The sequence below is a fragment of the Diaporthe citri genome (assembly GCF_014595645.1).
Source record: "Diaporthe citri strain NFHF-8-4 chromosome Unknown scaffold_4, whole genome shotgun sequence".
Taxonomy (NCBI): domain Eukaryota; kingdom Fungi; phylum Ascomycota; class Sordariomycetes; order Diaporthales; family Diaporthaceae; genus Diaporthe; species Diaporthe citri.
In genome coordinates, this window is record NW_025064849.1 from 3,906,809 (window position 1) to 3,926,152 (window position 19,344).

A 19,344-nucleotide genomic window follows, 5' to 3' on the forward strand; every position below is an offset into this window, starting at 1 on the left:
TCACAGCCCCTCCTGCTGACAGTCTCCAGGGTTAGGGGTCGTGCAGCTTGTGGATAACCTGCTATAGGATAATCCCCTCTCAGTTGAATTGACTTCCTCTTGTTGGAGGAACTCCTCTGGAACACTCTCCAGCAGAGCTACCCGAAGTAGGCCCGGACCTCTTTCTACAGTCAAGTCCACGTCTGGCCATCATGTTGGTTCGGGCACTGCAGATTCGTCCGAGCAGATGGAGGGGTACCTGACTGGCAATGGCGGGGAATTCGCCTGAGATGTTACCAATTCCTGGTACACCAAGGACCAAGATTGCTGTGTATTTGGAGACATCTCTCCTTTCTTCGACTGAAACCAGGAACGTTTTCTCGTGCTCAACACACTCGTCCTAATCTTGGTGGATTGCAGCCATGGTGGTTATTGTCCTGATGATTCAGCTGTGTCAGTAGATTGGTCCTCCTATGGCAGGACATTGGCTTCAGCTAAAGGAGTTGACCCCACCTAATCAAGGGAACCAGCCTCACGGCATAATGTCTGACGCATTAGAAATCAATAGACTGATTCTATTTGTCAAATTTCTCTGTGTAGCTCAGATCAAAATACTTGCGCATAGTTGCTCCTCTTACTCGGCTCCTGTGATCAGAACGCCAGGCTGGGGAAAATTAGATTACATTTTTCTATCTTATCACATCATACCAGAGAACTTAGTTCCGAATCCAATCATTCAGAAAACTTGTTTCGCTTTCTCGGTGGTAGCATTTACTTTGAGGGTCAAAGATGCTTGATGTGCGGCAATACATTGCCGGGCCAACGTAAAGCGAGGCAGAATGCGACAAGTTTACTCCTTCTCATCGAAGGAACGAGTAAACATAAAAGTAGAAAGATATTACCAAAGCTTTTAAGAAATGTAATATTGGGCACATATTAAATGACAAAGAGCGAGTTTGTGGCTCACATGGCTTTAGATTGACTTCTATGAGACGCACTTGAGGCACGTTACATGCACAGCCTTATGTCCTTTTCTATGAGCCAATCAGAAACGGCGCTGGGCAGTGACTTACACGAGGCTGGGTGGAAGGGAGAAACCTGAAACTTTGGAGCAGACCCTGAAAACATATTTGCAGGTCACGAAGCTGAAGAAGATATTTCAGCGAATATAAGTATTGCAACGATTACGATCTGACTGCATCAAAAGAGCTTGAAAGGACGCCCCCCTTAGTCACTCTATCGCATCTGCTCCCGCCTAGCGTCTGAGCAATTGTCCCCACCCAAGTCATGGGCTTGCTCAGGCAGCCAACTTACCAATCTTTGACCAATCACTTGTATCTACAGATTTGTGTCTTTTTCACTGAGAGGGTATGTGCCGTCATTCGCCTTTCACCTTCAAGTTGTGTTCAATGCAGCCGGGCACTCCGAAACGCGCGCAAGGCACGTTACTTGCTGTACAAGCACTTCATGGTGGAGCGGAAATCTCAGAACTCACTTATACCGTGATTAGTGCTGCTCCGAGTCCAGTGTTCTAATGATTTTGAATTACTGATTCGTTCAGCATTATGAGAGCCAAAGTGGACTTGGCTGAACGCGGCCGAAAGAAGGGAATCGGCCGTGGGAGGAAAATTGGGGGTAGAATCGCAAATCATCATGTCACCAAGATACAGGTCATTATAAATTCGGTCCCCATGTCACGGAGCTGGTTGAGGAAGATGTCTTTGATTCACAACTTAAAACGTGTATCGAGATATTATTGCCACGGTTCGATATTGTTCCATTCAATTTCGGGGGAACCGCCCATCACCTCACGCAGTCATCTTCTCAGCCTCAAGCAACTCAAGAAAAGAGTCATTCATGCTCACACCGAACGGCGTATACTTAACCCCGAGGACCCTCTGCGCCTTGCTACTATCAATCGAATACACACCACCAGTCTCCAGCTCCTTCCAGCCCGCCCCGGGGCTGCCCGCGGGGATGCGGTCCCTCAGCTCGGGGATGCTCTCCCTCACGGCGTCCGCCACGCTCTGGTAGTCAAAGTGGTGCGCGAGGATGAAACGCTCGCCGCCCGCCTCAGGTGTCTCGAACGCAGCCACGTGCGCGAGCGCGTTGTCGCGCGCGTCCACGAAGCCCATGAAGTCCATGGGGGGCATATCGTCGCGGCCGACCATGCCCCAGAGCGCCGCGCTCGACTGGTTCAGCCCCTTGAGCCCGCGGCTGGGCGGCGCGACGTGCGGGCCGAAGACCCAGGCCGGGCAGAGTGCCACGAGATCGAACCCGTGCGGCCCGCTGGCGGCCATCCAGTCCCACTGGCTCCGCTCGGCCAGCGCCTTGGACGCGCAGTACGCCGCCGTCGGGTCGGCCGTCGTGGCTTCGTCGTACGTCATCGGGTTCCAGTCCTGCTCCGTGTACGTGTGGCCCGGCCGCTTGCCCGCGAGCAGGTCGAGGTTGGACGCGAACGAGGCCGTGGTGACGACGCGCCGGACGGAGGTCCCGTATTTCGCGGTTGCCTTGAGGACCGTGACTGCGCCGTTGATGGCCGGGTCGAGGAGGTCCCGCCTTGCGTCCTTGATGTTCAAGACAAACGGCGATGCCGTGTGGATGACTCCCGTGACGTCCTGGCCGAACGCGTCCTTGAAGCTCTCGACGTTGGTGATGTCCGGGACGATGGTGGTCGAGAGCTGCGAGGAGTACGTCGGGAACGTTGCCTTGAGCTGTGTTGCTGATGAGTCTGTGCGGACGGCACCTTTCACCTTGTAGCCTTTTTCCAGTGCCACTTTGATGATGTGGCCGGCTACGAATCCGTTCGCGCCCGTGACGAGCAGTGTCTGCTCCGATGGTGAAGACATGGTCTGGAGAAGTTACTATCACGAAATGGTCACGGGAAGTACCGGAGCTGTCGTCAAGGATGAGTGGTGGGGATTTGCATCAAGTCACTTTGAGTGGCTCAATGTCTTCGCAATCTTGTCACTATTTATATTCCACACCAGCAAACAGAGTTGATACTCTTATCATGTGTCAGTAAACACCCCCTTGGTGGCTTCGTAACCTACCTGTCAAGCTGTCAGGGGGTGCTTACTCACAGCATCGCACGCACTGTCGGACGGCATCTGCCAAGACAATTCGTGGACCATGTCACCTCTTCAAGTTGAGTATCCACGACGCCTGATAGGCCTTGCCCTGTTGTGCGATCAAGCACCTAAACACTGCGAGTGGTGGTTCATTACCGCGGGGATGCTATCGGTCACGGTATTGCTTACCGGTCTGCATGGAATCGTGATTTGAAGGGTGACTTCTGGCGAGTATAGTTCCGATGACTTTGTGAGACTGTGCGGTGGTATTTGGAGCATGGTCCTCAGGACGCAATCGTGCGCCCTCAGTTGTAATCATGGATATCGATGTTGATGTGGACATCAGTAAGAACACACCTTAATCTCGGTGTTCGTCATTCAAGCTGTCACCGGTCTGTTGAGGAACCCTTCTCATAGTACCTTACTTATTGTAACCGAGGCCAGCGTCCTAGATTTCAGCAACCAGACGTCGGTGGGAGGTCCATGTCAGTCGCAGTAGATCTCCAGGTTATCCTGAGATCCGCTGGGTCGTATGTAATGGTGTGGCTCGATGCGTCGTACACCTTCAGAGTGGGCAGCAATACTACATTAATATTAATCATGACAGGCACTCGCTAGTATGCGATCTCACAAACTCAAAATGCTCGTCGCTTCTATGACATAGTATTCGGGGCTCAAATCGCTGGTAGTAGAGCGACTCGGAGTTTAAAGCCCAAAGCTGACTTCAAGCATCACATATATGTTAGCCTGCATATAATATTCGGCCCCAACGGCACATTGTGGGTGCGCTTGAAACCAAGCACAAGTTGTTAAAAGACTTCGGCTGTCTACTCGGTTCGTGTCCCAATCGAGGGCATGCATACATTTTCTTGGTCTGACTGGCGTGGCTAACTTGACGTCTCTTCAAAACCACGCTGTGCTCTTATTATGTTGCTTACGCTGAGACGCGGACGTCTTCGAAGCTGAAGTTTAGTACAGCTAATAGTGAAGCTCTGATATCGATACTCGTATCATTGTATGAATCATTCAAATCGTTTCCATGCGATCATGTGCTCTATTCCATCTACGTGGGGCATTCCATCAAACCCAACGTTTCATCCTAGCACGCCTAGATAGGCTCATCCCTCGGCTCAATCAGCACCTCGTTCACGGAGACGTGCTCGGGCCTGGTCACCGCATACACGATCGCGCCAGCGACATCCTCCGGGTCCAGGATCTTGGCGCCGGTGGGCTCGCCGTACTTCTTGACGGCCTCTGCGTCCGACGACATATTCAGCAGGTCCGTGTTGGTGTTTCCGGGCTGGATGCTGGTGACGCGCAGGCCGGACCCGGCGGTCTCGACCCGCAGCGCCTGCAGGGTGCCCTCGACGAAGAACTTGGACGCCGAGTACACGCCGAGCCCGGGGAAGACCTTCCTGCCTGCGTCGGAGCTGATAGCGACGATGTGGCCCTTGCCGCGGGCGAGCATGGACGGCACGGTCGAGGACAGGCTGTGCAGGAGGCCCTTGCAGTTGACGTCGACGGTGCGCTCCCACTCCTCGGTGTGGACGTTCTTCATCAGGGTGAAGTACATGACGCCCGCGCAGGCAACGAGCAGGTCCACGGGGCCGAGGGTCTCCTCCGTGGTCTTGATGAGGGCCTCAACCTGGCCCCGGTCCGTCACATCGGTTGCTTGTGCCAGGACCTTGACACCTGAAGTTGAGATGATGGTCGACTTGAGTGAGTCGAGGACCTCGACCCTCCTCGCGGCAACGGCGACATTTGCACCTTCGGCGGCGAGAGCCTTTGCTACGGCAGCACCGATACCGGATGATGCCCCAGTGACGACGGCAATCTTGCCGGCAAGGGGTCCGCGGGGTTTGACTTGGGCGGACATGTTGTCGATGGTCTTGCGAGGGGGACGTGGCAGCCAACCTCGGGCGTAGAAGTGCTTGGTGTAAGTCTGAAGCAGCTTGGCGTCAATCTTGGGGCGGGCTAGGCCAAAGACGCCTTCGAGGACTGGCTGAGTCTTCGCGTCGTTCAATACTGTGACTTCTTGGATAAAGTCAACTGTGGGCATGCCAGAGCGGAGGATGTCGACAGTGAAGGAGCCTTCACCCCACCGCCCAGAGCCACGCTTTGTCGACCACAGCGATACCCACTTGTCCCACGCAAGCTTTTCCGTGCTGAATCCTAATTGGCTCAAATGGCTAAATACGTCATTGGCGCCGATTGGGGAGGGGTCACCGAGATGGAAAATGCGCTGGGTCATGTCTCGGTGGTCGGAGAGCGTCGTGATGGCTCTGCTCACGAAGTCGACCGGGGTCATCTCAAGGCGCCAGTTCGCGATATCTGGAGCGTACCCAATCTGCAAGGACTCCACTATGATGGCTGTCAAGAGATCCCAAGCGTTGGTAGCGCCGGACTTGCTGTGGCCACTAATTGTCCCGGGGCGGTAGATCCTCGTCGGCAGGCCGCGGCGATTGGCTTCGATGACAAGCTGCTCTGCAACCCATTTTGTCTGGCTGTAGCCATCTTGTAGCTTTGTGGGCACATCGTCCACGTCGATGATCGTGTCCTCGGACCATCCGTCGCTTGACGGCGGGAGCACACCGTTGGTCGAGACATGATGAACAGGCGCGCCCGCAAGGCATCCCAATCTCAGGATCTCACGAGTTCCACCAACGTTGGGCGCTCGCAGAGCAGCATATGGGTAGACGAGGTTGACCGTGGCCGCCGCATGGATGATAGCGTCCACTCTCGAGGCTAGCTCCTCGAAGTGGTCAGGAGTAAGTCCCAGCCTCTTCCGTGCCAGATTGGCAGGAAGAATCTCGATACGATCAATAATGGAGTCGTTCCAGAGACCAAGATCGACCAGGTTCTTGCGCACCCTGGCCATGCCAGCGGACCTCTGGTCGTCAATGATGTCGTTGAAACGGATCACACAGATGACGTCTGCTGCAGTGTTCTCCAGAATGGAATGAAGAATGAAGGCGCCCAGGAACCCAGTCGCACCTGTCAACAGGACTGTCTCTGCATCGCTAAGAGGACGCATCTTCGCGTTCTTGGGCTGGATATCAGCCGGCAGAACGGAGTCGGCGCGGAGCACCGCAGGCAGGTCCGCCTGGACAGCAGCAGTGTGACCATCACGGGCAGCAGTCACAGCCTCGACGTGGCCCTTGATAGTTGGGTTGCCAGCCAGCGCTCCAATTGGGACAGAAAATCCGAAGGTCTTCGTCAGACGGTTGGAAAGATCGGCCAGGGTCAAGGAGTGGCCGCCGAGATCGAAAAAGCTATGCTCCTTCGTGACAGCAGATGGAGGTATTCCCAAGGCTGCAGCCCAGAGTTCGCCAATTTTTTCAGGCTTGATTGTAGTATTGTTGTTGGCTTTTGGTTTGCTAGAGGTAGTAGAAGCAGCTGTTGGGTCCGGAGGCGGTGGCAGGCTGTTCAGGTTGACTTTGCCCGAGACCTCATGGGTGGGCAACTCGTCCATCTGAACCCAAAGCGCGGGGATCATGTAGTGAGCCAAGTGCTCAGCGAGTGCTCGCCGGCCCTTGGGACAGAAACCGGACTCGTCTATCGACACCACAGGACGGTCGGGATCATCAGAGGCGTCCTGGTCTGGGACAACATAGGCAACTAGTTGTCTCTCAATGCCGTCGCCTCGGGCAACGACAGCACAGTGACGGACAGCCAGATGCTTGACAATGGCGTTCTCCACTGTCCCTGGCACAACACTGTAACCGCGAACCTTGATCATGGCGCCTACCCGGCCGGTGATTTCCATCAAGCCTGACGGGAGTATCCTTGCCATGTCGCCGGTTCTATACATGCGAGCACCAGGGGTCTCGTCGAATGGGTCAGGTAGAAATGCCTTTGCCGTCGTCTCCTCGAGGTTGAGGTACCCACGAGCCAGGAGCTGACCTCCGATGAAGAGCTCACCGGAAACGCCAGGCCCGACCCGCTTCTTGTTCTCATCGAGGACATAGGTGTGCTTTGGATCCAGCGGGGGGCCAACTGGACAATAGGGCTGCTCCGGGTTGATCATCTCCTTGATGTCACCGCAAGCGATCTCATGCGTCTCACTCGCACTGTAACAGTTGAGCAGACGAGTGTTGGGCAGAGCCCTCATCGCCCGCATCATCAGGTCGGTGGTAACGACCTCGCCGTTCATCCAAAGAGTCTTCAACTCCGGAAGGCGCTCACCAAGCCTTGCATGCCTTGTGAGAATTGTGGCAAGAAGCGTTGGCGTCATCAGGGTCTCAGTGATGTTCCTTGAGGAAAGCAGGTCCACCAAGGAGACTGGATCATAGCTTGCCTCATCCGGAATACAGAATGTGGTGGCTCCACGGAGCAGAGGCCGCAAGATCTCCCATATAAAGAACACATTGCAGGCAACTCGGTCGCCCGGCCCGAGGTTGCTGAGCTTGAATCTCAAGTCATAGGATCGGACTGCAGCCCGGTGGGGATTTGCAATGCCCTTGGGCTTTCCAGTGGTTCCCGACGAGTACGAGATGAAAGCCAACTTCTCCAGGTCGGTCTCATCGACCGAGGTGCCCACTCCCCGCTTCGGGTTCCTGTTTATTGACTCTGGCTCATCCATGACGATCAGGGGGACGTCGGCCGTGATTCGGCCAACGTGCTCTCTCTTGGTGATAATGGCAGTCGGGCAAGCATCATCAATGACATTTGCGAGCATGCCTGGAGGATAGGCAAGCTCGAGGACCAGGAATGCGCCTCCGGCCCGGAGGGCTGCCAGGCATGCGATCACATAGTCTGCACTACGCCCCATGAGAACGCCCACGGGGTTGTCTCGGCCCACGTCATGTTGTACCAGTGAGCTGGCAAGCTTGCTGGTAATGTCGTCGAGCTGGGCATATGTGTAGTTGTGTGACTTGTCCTCCAGGGCTATGGCATCAGGTGTTGCGATAGCTTGTTGGGAGAAAATGGCAGCCAGATCTTTGTCGATGTCGATGATGGCCATTTTGATAGGGGCGGGAGAATCTTGGGAGACGTGGACTATCGACTGTGTAGACCTTGAGAACCTCTCAATATTGCCGTATGCTGGCCCTTTCAATACCCCGGGGGGCGGGGGGAGGGGGTTGCTTCGCGTGTTGAGTGAGAACGGGGGTCTGGGTCAGGAATGTGAGTCTTGACTCGTCGTGGAATACGAGGGAAGCCGCCCGAGTAAGTATACCCAGAACAGTAGGAACGTGTTGCTTGCGTGGTCTCAGTGGGCAACGACGATGTAAGCAGCCAAGCTGGGCAAATTGACGTCCCAGGACGGAGTGGTGAGGGTTTAATTTTTGTTGAGGCAGTAACCAGTGGATCTCACAAGTTTGGCCGCCAGAGGATGCCGGGGGTGAAGATGAGTTTTGATTTCCTGGAACGGAATCACCGTACAAGGACACTAAGTGCTTTGTACTCAGAATGGAACTATCCTGACGACGACAAGAAGAGCCAGGAATCAGATAGTCATGGAGGAGTAGCCCAAAGTGTTGGTGGCAGGGGAAGGACGAGAAGAGAAAGATAACAGAGGCATCCAGCTACCCCCGGACGCTATCACATGTGCTCCTGAGCAACATTTATTTTGTCCTTCAACGCGAGATAGCAAGGAACACCCGCCTTTGACTGACGACGATAACGGACCCGTGCAGCCTTGGTGGCCCTGGCCGTAACTGTATTTAGCTTAGACCCCTGGGGCCACATACCTAAACGCCGCGAGGACGGGGGGGGGGGGGGGGCAAGACCCCACGGGTTGGGAGAGGCTAACACTGGGGTGTCAGCTAGTGGCGCTCCGCGGTCCCGAGAGCCGCTGAGCCGTTGCTGTGGCCTGTTGTGCTGTGTCCGCGCATGAGGCGACACTGATTCCCAACACTCGTCCGCTACCGTTTCTCTGTGGGCATTGTCATAAATCTTGCGAGATGGCTCCATGCCCTCAGCTTTTCCCGCCCTGTATGCTCGTGAAGTCGCTGTTATATGACTTCCCACCAGTGACCATGAGAAGCAAATAGTTAGGCTGTCTTGCGGTCTATGCCGTTCCCCGTTACACTACACTATGCCACGTCAACTTGAGTCCCAGACATCGGAACCTCTGCATTCATGCTCGAAACTCTGTGCAACCCAGGAGTCAGGTTGCCCAAAGCTTAACGAGCCGCCACACCTACAGCCGCCACGGCTCTCGGGACACTACCTATGCAGCTATGCCAACTGACAACTAGGCTTAGACGCGGCTGATCGGTGATGGTAGCGCCTTGTGTCGTCACAGTCCCGTCCCGCCATCCGCAGACGACAACCTGGCACCGGCGGACGGCCTGACGGCAAACACATTTGCCCATACACGCACGAACCTTGGAAACGGACACTTTGGCCTGCGGGCATTGCAGGTCCCAGCCCTCAGCAGCAGCATGAGGGATCCTTTTCGTGGGGTTCTTGTTGGCGCTAGGGGCGACAAAGGATGACAAGGGTCTCAGAAAGATGGAGTAATCGAATCGTCAAGCTGGGCTGGTTGGTCTGGCCAGACTGGCAGACCTTCTCTGCCGTGTGATGCACCCGAGATGTCACAAAAGCAAAACCCCAAAGAGCTCACTCGTGGGGTGCTCCGAGAAAGGAGGGAGGCTATCGGTCTGCTACACACAGATATGCATTGGCTGCGGTGTGGACAAGGCCTTGATCTTCAGCCAATTGAGAGGTTCTCGTGTGTTCTCGTGTGGGAGTAAGTCTTGCAGGCGTTTTCGCGAGCCAACCGACGAGGGAAGAGTCTAGTCTCAGCATGGCGTCATCCAGGCTTAAGCCGGTCTAGGAAGTTTAGTGGTAGCTGGCCACTACAAGGACTGCTGGAGAAAGATGAGAACAGTCCCTGTGAATTGTCGAAGCTCTTCTAGTTCCCGTGGAGCTGCTTGAGGCACGACGTAGAATGAGGATGAATTTGATGTCTTGGCTCTGTGGATGATAGTTTGCGTTGACCGCATCGTCCTTTTAACCTTCCCCTGTGGCCAAACTGGCAGGGGTTCACGTCGAAGAAGTTGATGAGCTTGGTTTTAGTCTCCTACTTCGTGACAGTCGGGTTTCGCGAAAAGTCGCATATCTTGACCAAAATATTCATTCTTAGCAATTTGATCGCCACTGGTGGCCCAAGACGTTGATTCATAGTTACAAAGCCAAAACTCTATGGAGTCCCGGCCTGACACCTGCACCTAGGGTCCATGGTATCATGTAGGGCTGCAGACAGCCATTGCCATCAAAAAGGTTGCTGCCAGCTGAACTGGACGAACACAGCAGTAACACCCTCCGCCTCCATCGGCGTACTCGTCTCCCACATAGGCATGAAGCAACAAGACCAAGTCGTTGCGCGGTCTGTCTCCAGTGCCACCTTCTGAGATCGCCATTTCAGTGAGTGCGCCCGTTCTCACTTCTCAAACCTCCATTCCTCCCAGGGTCTTCTCGAAGACCTCAAAGTTGCCCTCATTTCTGCGGTCCAGCACCGCAAAGCACACTTCCTTCCACCATCCACCCTGGAACTCCTGCTGCTCAAAGACCTCCTTCCAGCACTCCGCAACCTCCTCAACCGGATTCTTAAAAGCGCCACATCCCAGCGCCCCCAGCACAAGGCGGTCGTGACCCCTGGAAGCCGCCATCCTCAGTACTAGTACTATCTTCGACTTTGTCAACTCCCTGTCCCCCTTCTTTGCAAAGACCTTTCTCTTAGCTCCGCTGCTCAGAACCCGGCCATCTGAGAGATCGGGCCGGCGAAGCGCGGCGACACTGAGCACGCTGACCACTGGCAGCTCGTCGGCCGGCGCGTCTGGCGCGACCAGCTTGTGACCGTTTTCCTGAGATGACCGAATGATGACCACATCGCGGGTGTAAACGCCATCCAGGGCGCTCCAGGGGTAGTACCTCTTGTGCAGGCTCAGTGACAGGGACGAACGGTAGCACAAGGCCTCTTCCTGTGCCATGGACCCGTTAAGCCATCCTCCGCCTGGCGAGGTATCCGACGCGAGGTTGAGAACGGCTGGTCGAGAAGGTGGGTTATTGGTTGTGTTTGGATTGTCCGAGGCCATCATAGATATAGCGGCGTCGAAGGCATCCTCGTTGATGACTTCAATGGTGGCCTTGGGGTGTTTGGGGCAGTCCTCCATCTTGAGCTGTGGTAGATTCGCATTGAGTGTCAGAAACACAGACTCATCTGCTTTGAGGTTAGGCAGGTCTTTGAGGATGTAAGGAAGGGCAGTCTGGGTCTGGCTGGCGATCGTTGCGAGAGCTTGCTTGGCTTCTGATCGCTGGCCGCCGTGAAAGCTACCTCTGCCTCTGCCTCTACGGCCTCTGCCGCCTCTGTCACCTCGCCAGGTGGACTGTCCCCGACCGCGACCGGTCGAACCCTGCTCGCTTGACATGGCTGAGACGGTTCAAGAACGAGATGAATGGCTGGCTGTGAGAAGAGATCCGGGACAGACGAAGAGACGTCGAGGCTGCAGAATGGCACTGGTCTTACTCGACCGCTCAGTGAGAAAAGGGAAGCCTCCAAAATACAAGCTAGAGAGTTTGTTGGTGTGCAGGTCCAACAGTCAATTTGTACTTCACAAGTTGAGTTGAGTGGAATTAAGTTGAGGTAAGGTGGGATGAGGTGAAGGTGAGTGGGTGGGTAGATGAGTGATGCAGGTTCAGTCAGTGTTGAGTGGCTGCTGCCTTCGTTAGCGCAGACCCTGTGCTGTTGTGACTGCCTGCCTTTGATGGAGTGCAAGGTGCTCGTTTTCGGGCAGGACGGTCCAGAATTTGAGCTTGGAATAATGCGGCTCTAAGCGCAGAACTCAAACTCCAAATCACTCCAAAGCTCGTCCTGCAGATGCAGCTGGTGAGCGTCTAAATCCTTCCATTCGGGGTATCATTTCTATGTGCACATACCTGCGTGTATGCATGGCCAGGTGTATGCACTCTGGCGGTTGGCCATCATCAATCCCAATCTTGGAAGTGATAATAACACGAAGCAGCCTCCCATCTGACTGTCCATGCATCAGCCATCCGTGTGCTGGGGCTGGCCCAGCACCTCGGCCATGTTGATGGCCCCTTCCATGTCGTTCTTGTGAAAGAGGAACAGCCCCTGGATGGCCGCAGCACTTGTGCTTTTCGCCGTCTTCTCGTCGAACAGACCCATATCGTCAAGCTTCTGCAAGAAACGCTCCTTGCCAGTCCCATCCTGGTCCACATCACCGTAGAAACGCTCAAACATCTCCCCGGCCTGATATCTGCTTGCCTCGCCCACGCGCACGATCATGTCCACCCGCCCGGGACGAATCAAGGCCGGATCGAGCCTGTCGATGTGATTCGTCGTAAGGAAAGCAATTCTCTCTTCGCCAGCAGACAGCCCATCGAGCGCATTCAGGAGACCTGAGAATGTCACCGAGGATCCACTGTAGCCGTCCGAATCCTTCTGCTTCCTGTTCACAAAGGCAGCATCCGCATCCTCCAACAAAACAATCGTCCTCTGCGGTAGCTTTTGCATCATCATCGCCAGTTTGTCATCTGCCATGCCCCTCTCGCTCAAGTTGATGGTCGCGATGGCAAAATTCAACTCCCCGGCCAGTGCGTGTATGAAGCTGGACTTGCCTCCTCCTGGTGGTCCGAAAAGTAGATAGCCCCGACGATAAGGTATCCCCCGTTCGGCGTACCACTCCTGCCTCGCAATGAAATCCTTCACATCTGCCACAATGGCCTCCTTGACGCCCTCGTCCAGGATCACGCTACCAAGCGGCCTCTTCCGCCTCGGCTCCCCGAGCTGCTCCCAGTTGAACCCGCGGACGGTGTACACCACGGTCTTTCCCTCCGTCGCCCGTGCCATCATGCCGTGGGCGTCCCCGAAGATCTCCTCGAACACATGCCGATGCGCCCAAAGCGTCGTCAGCGTCATCGTCTCATGCGGCTCGCCCGTCGCCATCTCGGCCGTGGAGCTCTTGTCCCTCTGGACCATGATGTACACGCCGGGCGCGTGCCTGATGACATGCGAGCCGTATCCGGGCACCAGCGCGAAGTGCGCGTGCGTGGGCGCGCCCTCGCCGCCGTTGCCCTTCCCTGGCGCAACGGACCGCGTGGTCGTCTTGACGGAGAGCTCCCTGATGCGCGTGAGTCGGCTGGCCAGAAAGCCGGGTGTATCTCGCGGGCGCGAGAGGTAGGCCAGGATCCATCTGTAAGACGGGTCGTTTTTTGAGATCTCCACGTTGACGAGGCTGCCGTTTCAGTAGCCGGGCGCCCTGGATGGCACCGCGGCGGCCGAGGGCGGCGGCGCTGCCGAGGGCTGCAAGGCCGAGACCCCCTGCGAACACGGGGGACTCGAGCACGCTGTTGAAGTTTAGGCCGTCCATGAGGGTAGACTTTGGTTGCGAGGCCGGATCCATAGGCACCTGCGTCGTTGGGCTGTCGAGGTGTTGAGAAGAAAAAGCTCAGATGCCGGGGGCGTTGATCAAGCTCCTGCAAGACTTAGTGGGGTCTTGGCTGATCAATCTCTGGGTTCTTCTCACTACGACCACGATTCCGCAGGTGTTAATACCAAGGTAGTCTTTGAAATGCGTCCCAACGAAGCAAAGACCAGATCGATTTTTCTCTCAGGTCTTTAAGCCGTTTTTGCGTGTTTTGCAGCACTGCAATCATACACATATCCAAAGTTTGGAGCAACATGGCGTCTGCAGTGGGACATTCCAAAACAGTACAGATATTTGACATATTCCACATCAGCCTCACAATCCACATACACAAACCTCCGTCTAAGCGAACTCTATGAGATGGCATTTTGGTGTTCTCGGTCATTATTTGATTGACCAAAGCCATTCCCGCATCCCATCCAAGGATCCTTTTAACCTAGACGTCTAGGCTTCTTGCTTCTCGTACCACCAAACTTCAACCTCGTCGAGTCCGACACCTTGGTGATCTTGCTCCTGAGCAACCGACCCTCATTTCCTAGAATGACCTTTGTAATCGCCTCTCTGCCAGCCCCGAACCCTCTAAGAACCACCTCGAGCGAGCCGATCTTGTTGTGCCAGCCCTGCTGTTGCAGCTTGTCAATGACATAGGCCCCAAGCTGGTACGCCGAGTCGTAGTGCTTCCTGTTGCTCTTTCGGAATCCGAGGTTGCCGCACGACAGAGACACAATGGCGTCGCGGTTCGGCTTCGTCACCGTGACGTGCGTGTTGTGCTTGTGGCTGTAGATGTGGAAGTGAAACGGCTCACTGCCCCACTCGTCTTTATGGTCAGCGCCGGCCGAGAGGGCGCCTAGACCGTCCCCTCGTCCGAGCATGGACGTGTCGACGACCCGGGTGTCGTTGACGGCACGACCTGCTGCCACCTGGGCGGCAGGCATGGCCTTGATGAACTCGGACATGGTTGAAGATTTCGTCTGCGGCTGCCCTGGTGGTCGGGTCGAGGGAGAAGACGGCCTAGGGGCGAATTTCGTGGTAGTTCTTTGTGGCTTTTTCAGGAAATCGAGGAGATCGCGTCTGCCATCGTCTTCTGCTCGCCTGCAAGTCGAGGTCGAGAACGCCTGGGCCAATTGTGTCGCAGCGCATCGTAGTGTCGGTATTGACGGGTTTGACAGGCTTGTGTATAGTTTACTCGCCAATCGGCGGCCTGTTGGCGAGCGACTCATCCTGGGAGTATGGGTTGTGGGTGTCGCCGCCTTCGTCTTCGTCCAGTCGGCAAGAGGTCGCGATTTTTTTCCACTGACGTCCAATCTGCTGCACTCGAGATCGACGCGGTTTGGAGCTCCAGTCTCCGAAAGTTGCAGCGCTCAAGACCCCTGTAGCCGCTAATGCGGAGAACCCCGGCTCCTTGGTTTGCCTGCCATCAAGCTCCGATTCTTGCCCGCCAAAATGTCGCTGCAAAACCTGGAGTTCTTGCATCACGCCCCAAATTTTAAAAGTTTCCATCCTCTTCGCTGCTCACGACTGCCTGGCACCCCTCCTCCGTTTCTCGTCAGCACCGGGACAACCCTCATTTCCCATCGAGAGGCGGGCTTCTTCTCCATATCATGAGCTCATTTAGGACCATCTCGAGGAATGCTCCTCCGGCTTCTTTTTCGCGAGCTACGGCTCTGAATGCGTCCGCCGCTACATATGGAAGGTCGCCTGCGTACCGGAGATTAATATCGAGCCGTCTGGCGTCGCCCAGTCACGACAGTCATGTAATATCGACAACTAGCATTCCTTCACAATTTCCGCCTTTGCGGTCTCAGTTCTTGCCCGAGACCATACAGACAGCGACGCTGTCGCAGTCACAATTTCGAACCTTTTCCGCATCTCCATACATCCGGCAAGACGTCAAGTCCGAGACCAAGCCACAGGCAGACTCCACAGTGAAAGAGCCACCAAAGGCAGAGGAATCCGCGGCAGGAGAACAGTCTCAAAAGCAAGAGGAGCCCCAGGAGGAAACCGGAGAGAAGAAGGCCGAAGAGAAGGCGAGGAAAGCAAAAAAGAAGAAAAGAAAGAGGATGCACCTCCGCCTCCCCCCCACGGCGACAAGACACCATGGCAGGTGTTCATGGAAACCATGCAGAGCGAGTTCAAGGCCTCCAAGGAATGGAATGAATCAACAAAGCAACTCGCCCAAGGCGCGACTGACTTCGTGGAGAGCGAGAATGTCCGACGAGCGCGCGAGGCCTACGAGAAGACTACAGGTGCCGTCTCAACAACCGCGGGCAAAGTCTTGAAAGGCACAGCTGGCGCAGTCGGCAAGGGTGCGGCGTGGACGTGGGACACTTCTGTGATGAAGGGTGTCCGAAAAGCGGCAAATGTCACAGGCGATGCCATCGACAAGACGACCAAACCAATCCGGGATACAGAGGCGTACAAGAGTGTGAAGAGCGTCATCGACGACGGCAGCAGCTCGAGATATGGCGGCTGGGTGGAGAAGGAGGAGCGGAGGAAGCAGAGGGAGCTGCGCGAGCAGATGGAGAACCCCAACGGGCCCAGAAAGCACGAGGTTCTCGAGGAGGATCCCAAGTATGTTGGACCTTCTTCACTGCCATTGTTCCTGAGTTGAGATGAACCTTAATTCTAATGCTTTCCGCCTGCAGCGCCGGCACCAACGTCACTGTACACAAAGATGCGCAGTGGAAAGAGGCTTGGACCAACTTCAAAGACTCGAACAAATTCGTCCAGGGTCTTTTCGGCATGAAGGATGTGTACAATGAGTCGGAGAACCCCCTGATTCTTACTGCGCGAAGCATAACAGACCGTGTGGCGGGCTTCTTCGCCGAGAACGAGACGGCAATGGTCATCAAGAGGTTCCGCTCGATGGACCCTAACTTCCAGGTCGAGCCTTTTCTCCGCGAATTGCGCGAGTACATCCTTCCCGAGGTCCTTGACGCCTATGTCAAGGGTGACGTCGAGACGCTGAAGCTGTGGCTGTCCGAGGCGCAGTACTCAGTGTATGAGGCTCTCACCAAGCAATACCTGCAGGCTGGCTTGAAATCAGACGGTCGCATCCTCGACATCAGGCACGTCGATATTCTGAAAGCAAGGATGCTGGAGCCTGGCGAGATCCCCGTGTTCATTATCACATGCAGGACGCAGGAGGTACACGTCTACCGGAACGCGAAGTCGAACGAGTTGGCTGCCGGCATGGAAGACAAGGTTCAACTCGTCACTTACGCCATCGGCGTGACAAGGACGCCGGAAGACGTGAACAATCCCGAGACAAGAGGGTGGCGTTTGATCGAGATGCAGAAGAGCGCGAGGGAGTACATCTGATGTGGCGAGGGATCTCCTCGCCTTTCTTCTCAAATCGGCCCCCCCTCCATCGCGTCTACTCTACGACACCAACGAGGGGCCAACAGCGTCATTTCTAGCTGCCTGAACCAACTCTAACTGGCCTTTCTTGGGACGACCCGATACCATGTCAATCGAATGTCTTATCACCGTGTTTGAAAATATGTAAATTTATACCAGGGAATGGGATCCGGGACGGAGGGATCTGGTACCCAACAAAAGAGGCATTATGGAAGGCGCAGGCATGGAAAACACCACTCTGACGGGCCAACCTCATGTTCATGATGACGCCCAATGTACATTGATGACAACCAAAGGAAACAGATTACCTAGCTTATAGAAGCTTCGAGGAATCCAAGCACGTAATTTGTCCTTGGCCGTTGCAAATACGGGACTCCTGGACAGGCACTATTTGTTTCCTTCATGAATTGGAAGTGATGAAGATGTGACCGCTTTCCACCAATGAATGGTCCAGGCATTCGCAATTACCGCAGAGTAGGCAAAGTCATAGATGGGTAGTTCTCTATTTCCTGGAGCAACTTCTAGCAACAACGTCATTACTGTTGTAACCCGGCCAGACCTGGCCACAAAACCCGCAGACCCAGACGCCCCCTCGTGTCCTTTCCCATCACACTAGTTGGATGCCCCACCTGTCGATAGGATACGCCAGGGCTCTCATTCCTCGTAATTCCCGACTTGCTGGTTCCTGGCTCGGATGTGACCTTTGAAGTCGCTGGCCGCGCGGCCGGAGCGGCTAGCCTAGTCTTCCAAGGCAAGCCCATCATGGTTCCGAGGATACGTGATACCTTCAGATTGTCGTGGGCCCGCAGATGACCCTCCTCCGCATCCACCCTTGGCCCCAATCCCCAGCCCTTCCGCCTCGACCCGTCTGGCATACAGCCCCTGGGCTCGTGTGAAGTGGACTTGTAGTTGTCCAACATGTGCGGCAATTGAGGCGATTGAGCCAAGGCAGTAGTATAGCCTTCATAGCGATGCCAAGAGATTCAGTACCTGGTGCATGAAACCCATTCATCTCGGTTGGCAGCTCAAGCAGGCGCCTTCTCCTCCTTGGAACCACCCTCCAGCCCTTCGCCCTCCTTCTCGATCGGCTCGCCGTCAGAGTCGAGCCCGAGTGCGGCCAGCTCCCGCACCAGCTCGTTAATCTTGATGACCTTCGCGATCTGCTCCGGGAGCAGCGCCTGCCCGCCCTCCTTCTTGTCCTGGAGCTCGCGGGCCTGCTTGAGCTTCTTCCTTAGGTTCCTGGCCTTCTTCTCTCGCTCGGCCTCCGGGTCCGGCGCGGGCTCGGCGGGCCCCTCGTCGTCCTTCTTTGCTTCCTCCCTGGCGCCCCCGTCCGTCTTTCCCGCGTCCCCCTTCTCGTCCGCGGCCTTGGCCTTCTTCCGGGCCTCCCGCCGCTTGGCGTTCTTATTCGCCGCGGCGGATCCAGCGGCCGCGGGCTTTGCGTCGTCGTCCGCTGTGGCCGCCTCCGCGCCGATCACGCCCCCCTTGGCGGCGCGGCTGCGGAAGCCCTCGGCCGTGCGGTTCTTGTAGACCTCGACGTCCTCGGGTGGCCGGTAACCGGGCTTGATCTTGATGGCCCGGCGGGTGGAGCCGTCGGCGCGGACGGACTCGGGGATGTGGCGCTCGCCGGAGGACTCGTCGGTGACGATCCCGGCGTTGGTGGGTTGTGAGGGCATATTTGGGACTGCGGGCTGTAGGTCCGGAGAACAAGGCGGTTGTCACGAGGGTCGAGTCTTGTCGTGGTAGAAAGCCCCTTTGAGAAATTAAGCAGTCGGGTGTAAGCCAAAAAAGATGCCAAAGTTGAAACGGTCCCAAAAGAAAAGCAGTGAAAAGGTCAATTAGCAGCACTCTGTTGTGAGCGTGAAAAGAGGGACGACGCCCAATTTATTGTAGCTGTGAATGGAAGTCGGGCCAAAAGTCTTGGTGGGGTTGTCCTTTACCAAGGACTCGGCCATGAGGTGAGGCTATCCGGCCGGTGGAGCCTTGTGGGGAGCTTTGGCCAATCACATGGAGGATGATTCTGGGCAAGGGAATCATCGGGATGTCGCCGCCAATTTTGATGTCCACTTCCCAGCTTCACCTGTTCGGCTCCAACGCACCTCAGCGACGAATTGCCAATTCCACCGACCACTTACCACGCCCGCACTATCGTTCAAGCCTTGCACTGTCACATCCAGTCAAAATGGTACGTCTTCCCCTCCACATAAGACTTGATTGGGACCGCATGGGCTAATCGCGCAACCACAGGCCGGCCAAACCACCATCTACAAGCAGGTCCACCCCGATGCACGACAAGGCGATATCGAACCGAAAGACTAACGAGAATCTTAAAGTGTCCTCTTCCGCAGCAACTACGCCATGCTGGGTGCTGTCTTCGCCGGTGCCTTCGGCTTCCAGATGTGCGCTCCCCCGGCTGGACCCGACCCGGACCCGACAACGTGATGCGCAGGAATATACGAAGCTGACGACACTGTACCAGGGCCTATGATGTTGGAACGACAAGGATCTGGGACAACATGAACCGAGGAGTATGAGAATTCCCC

General features: G+C 55.7%; 7 protein-coding genes across 7 annotated transcripts; 1 reads left to right on the top strand and 6 right to left on the bottom strand.

Annotated features, from left to right (window-relative positions):
• Positions 1 to 1,787: 1,787 nt before the first annotated feature.
• INS49_010224 (uncharacterized protein) lies at positions 1,788 to 2,828 on the bottom strand (the record flags this gene model as incomplete). The annotated part of the gene is made up of 1 exon (XM_043170950.1): positions 1,788 to 2,828. One exon carries the CDS (start codon positions 2,826 to 2,828, stop codon positions 1,788 to 1,790), a length of 1,041 nt encoding a protein of 346 aa, XP_043025515.1.
• Positions 2,829 to 4,158: 1,330 nt separating this feature from the next.
• On the bottom strand, positions 4,159 to 8,013 carry INS49_010225 (uncharacterized protein; the record flags this gene model as incomplete). Its single annotated transcript, XM_043170951.1, has 1 exon — positions 4,159 to 8,013. One exon carries the CDS (start codon positions 8,011 to 8,013, stop codon positions 4,159 to 4,161), a length of 3,855 nt encoding a protein of 1,284 aa, XP_043025516.1.
• A 2,431-nt stretch (positions 8,014 to 10,444) lies between these two features.
• INS49_010226 (uncharacterized protein) lies at positions 10,445 to 11,425 on the bottom strand (the record flags this gene model as incomplete). Its single annotated transcript, XM_043170952.1, has 1 exon — positions 10,445 to 11,425. One exon carries the CDS (start codon positions 11,423 to 11,425, stop codon positions 10,445 to 10,447), a length of 981 nt encoding a protein of 326 aa, XP_043025517.1.
• A 617-nt stretch (positions 11,426 to 12,042) lies between these two features.
• Positions 12,043 to 13,387, bottom strand: INS49_010227 (uncharacterized protein; the record flags this gene model as incomplete). The annotated part of the gene is made up of 2 exons (XM_043170953.1): positions 12,043 to 13,252; positions 13,347 to 13,387. The coding sequence occupies 2 exons, from the start codon at positions 13,385 to 13,387 to the stop codon at positions 12,043 to 12,045; spliced, it is 1,251 nt and encodes a 416-aa protein (XP_043025518.1).
• Positions 13,388 to 13,875: 488 nt separating this feature from the next.
• INS49_010228 (uncharacterized protein) lies at positions 13,876 to 14,400 on the bottom strand (the record flags this gene model as incomplete). The annotated part of the gene is made up of 1 exon (XM_043170954.1): positions 13,876 to 14,400. The coding sequence occupies one exon, from the start codon at positions 14,398 to 14,400 to the stop codon at positions 13,876 to 13,878; it is 525 nt and encodes a 174-aa protein (XP_043025519.1).
• A 1,163-nt stretch (positions 14,401 to 15,563) lies between these two features.
• On the top strand, positions 15,564 to 16,765 carry INS49_010229 (uncharacterized protein; the record flags this gene model as incomplete). The annotated part of the gene is made up of 2 exons (XM_043170955.1): positions 15,564 to 16,015; positions 16,090 to 16,765. The coding sequence occupies 2 exons, from the start codon at positions 15,564 to 15,566 to the stop codon at positions 16,763 to 16,765; spliced, it is 1,128 nt and encodes a 375-aa protein (XP_043025520.1).
• Positions 16,766 to 17,829: 1,064 nt separating this feature from the next.
• Positions 17,830 to 18,477, bottom strand: INS49_010230 (uncharacterized protein; the record flags this gene model as incomplete). The annotated part of the gene is made up of 1 exon (XM_043170956.1): positions 17,830 to 18,477. The coding sequence occupies one exon, from the start codon at positions 18,475 to 18,477 to the stop codon at positions 17,830 to 17,832; it is 648 nt and encodes a 215-aa protein (XP_043025521.1).
• Between the last annotated feature and the right edge of the window lie 867 nt (positions 18,478 to 19,344).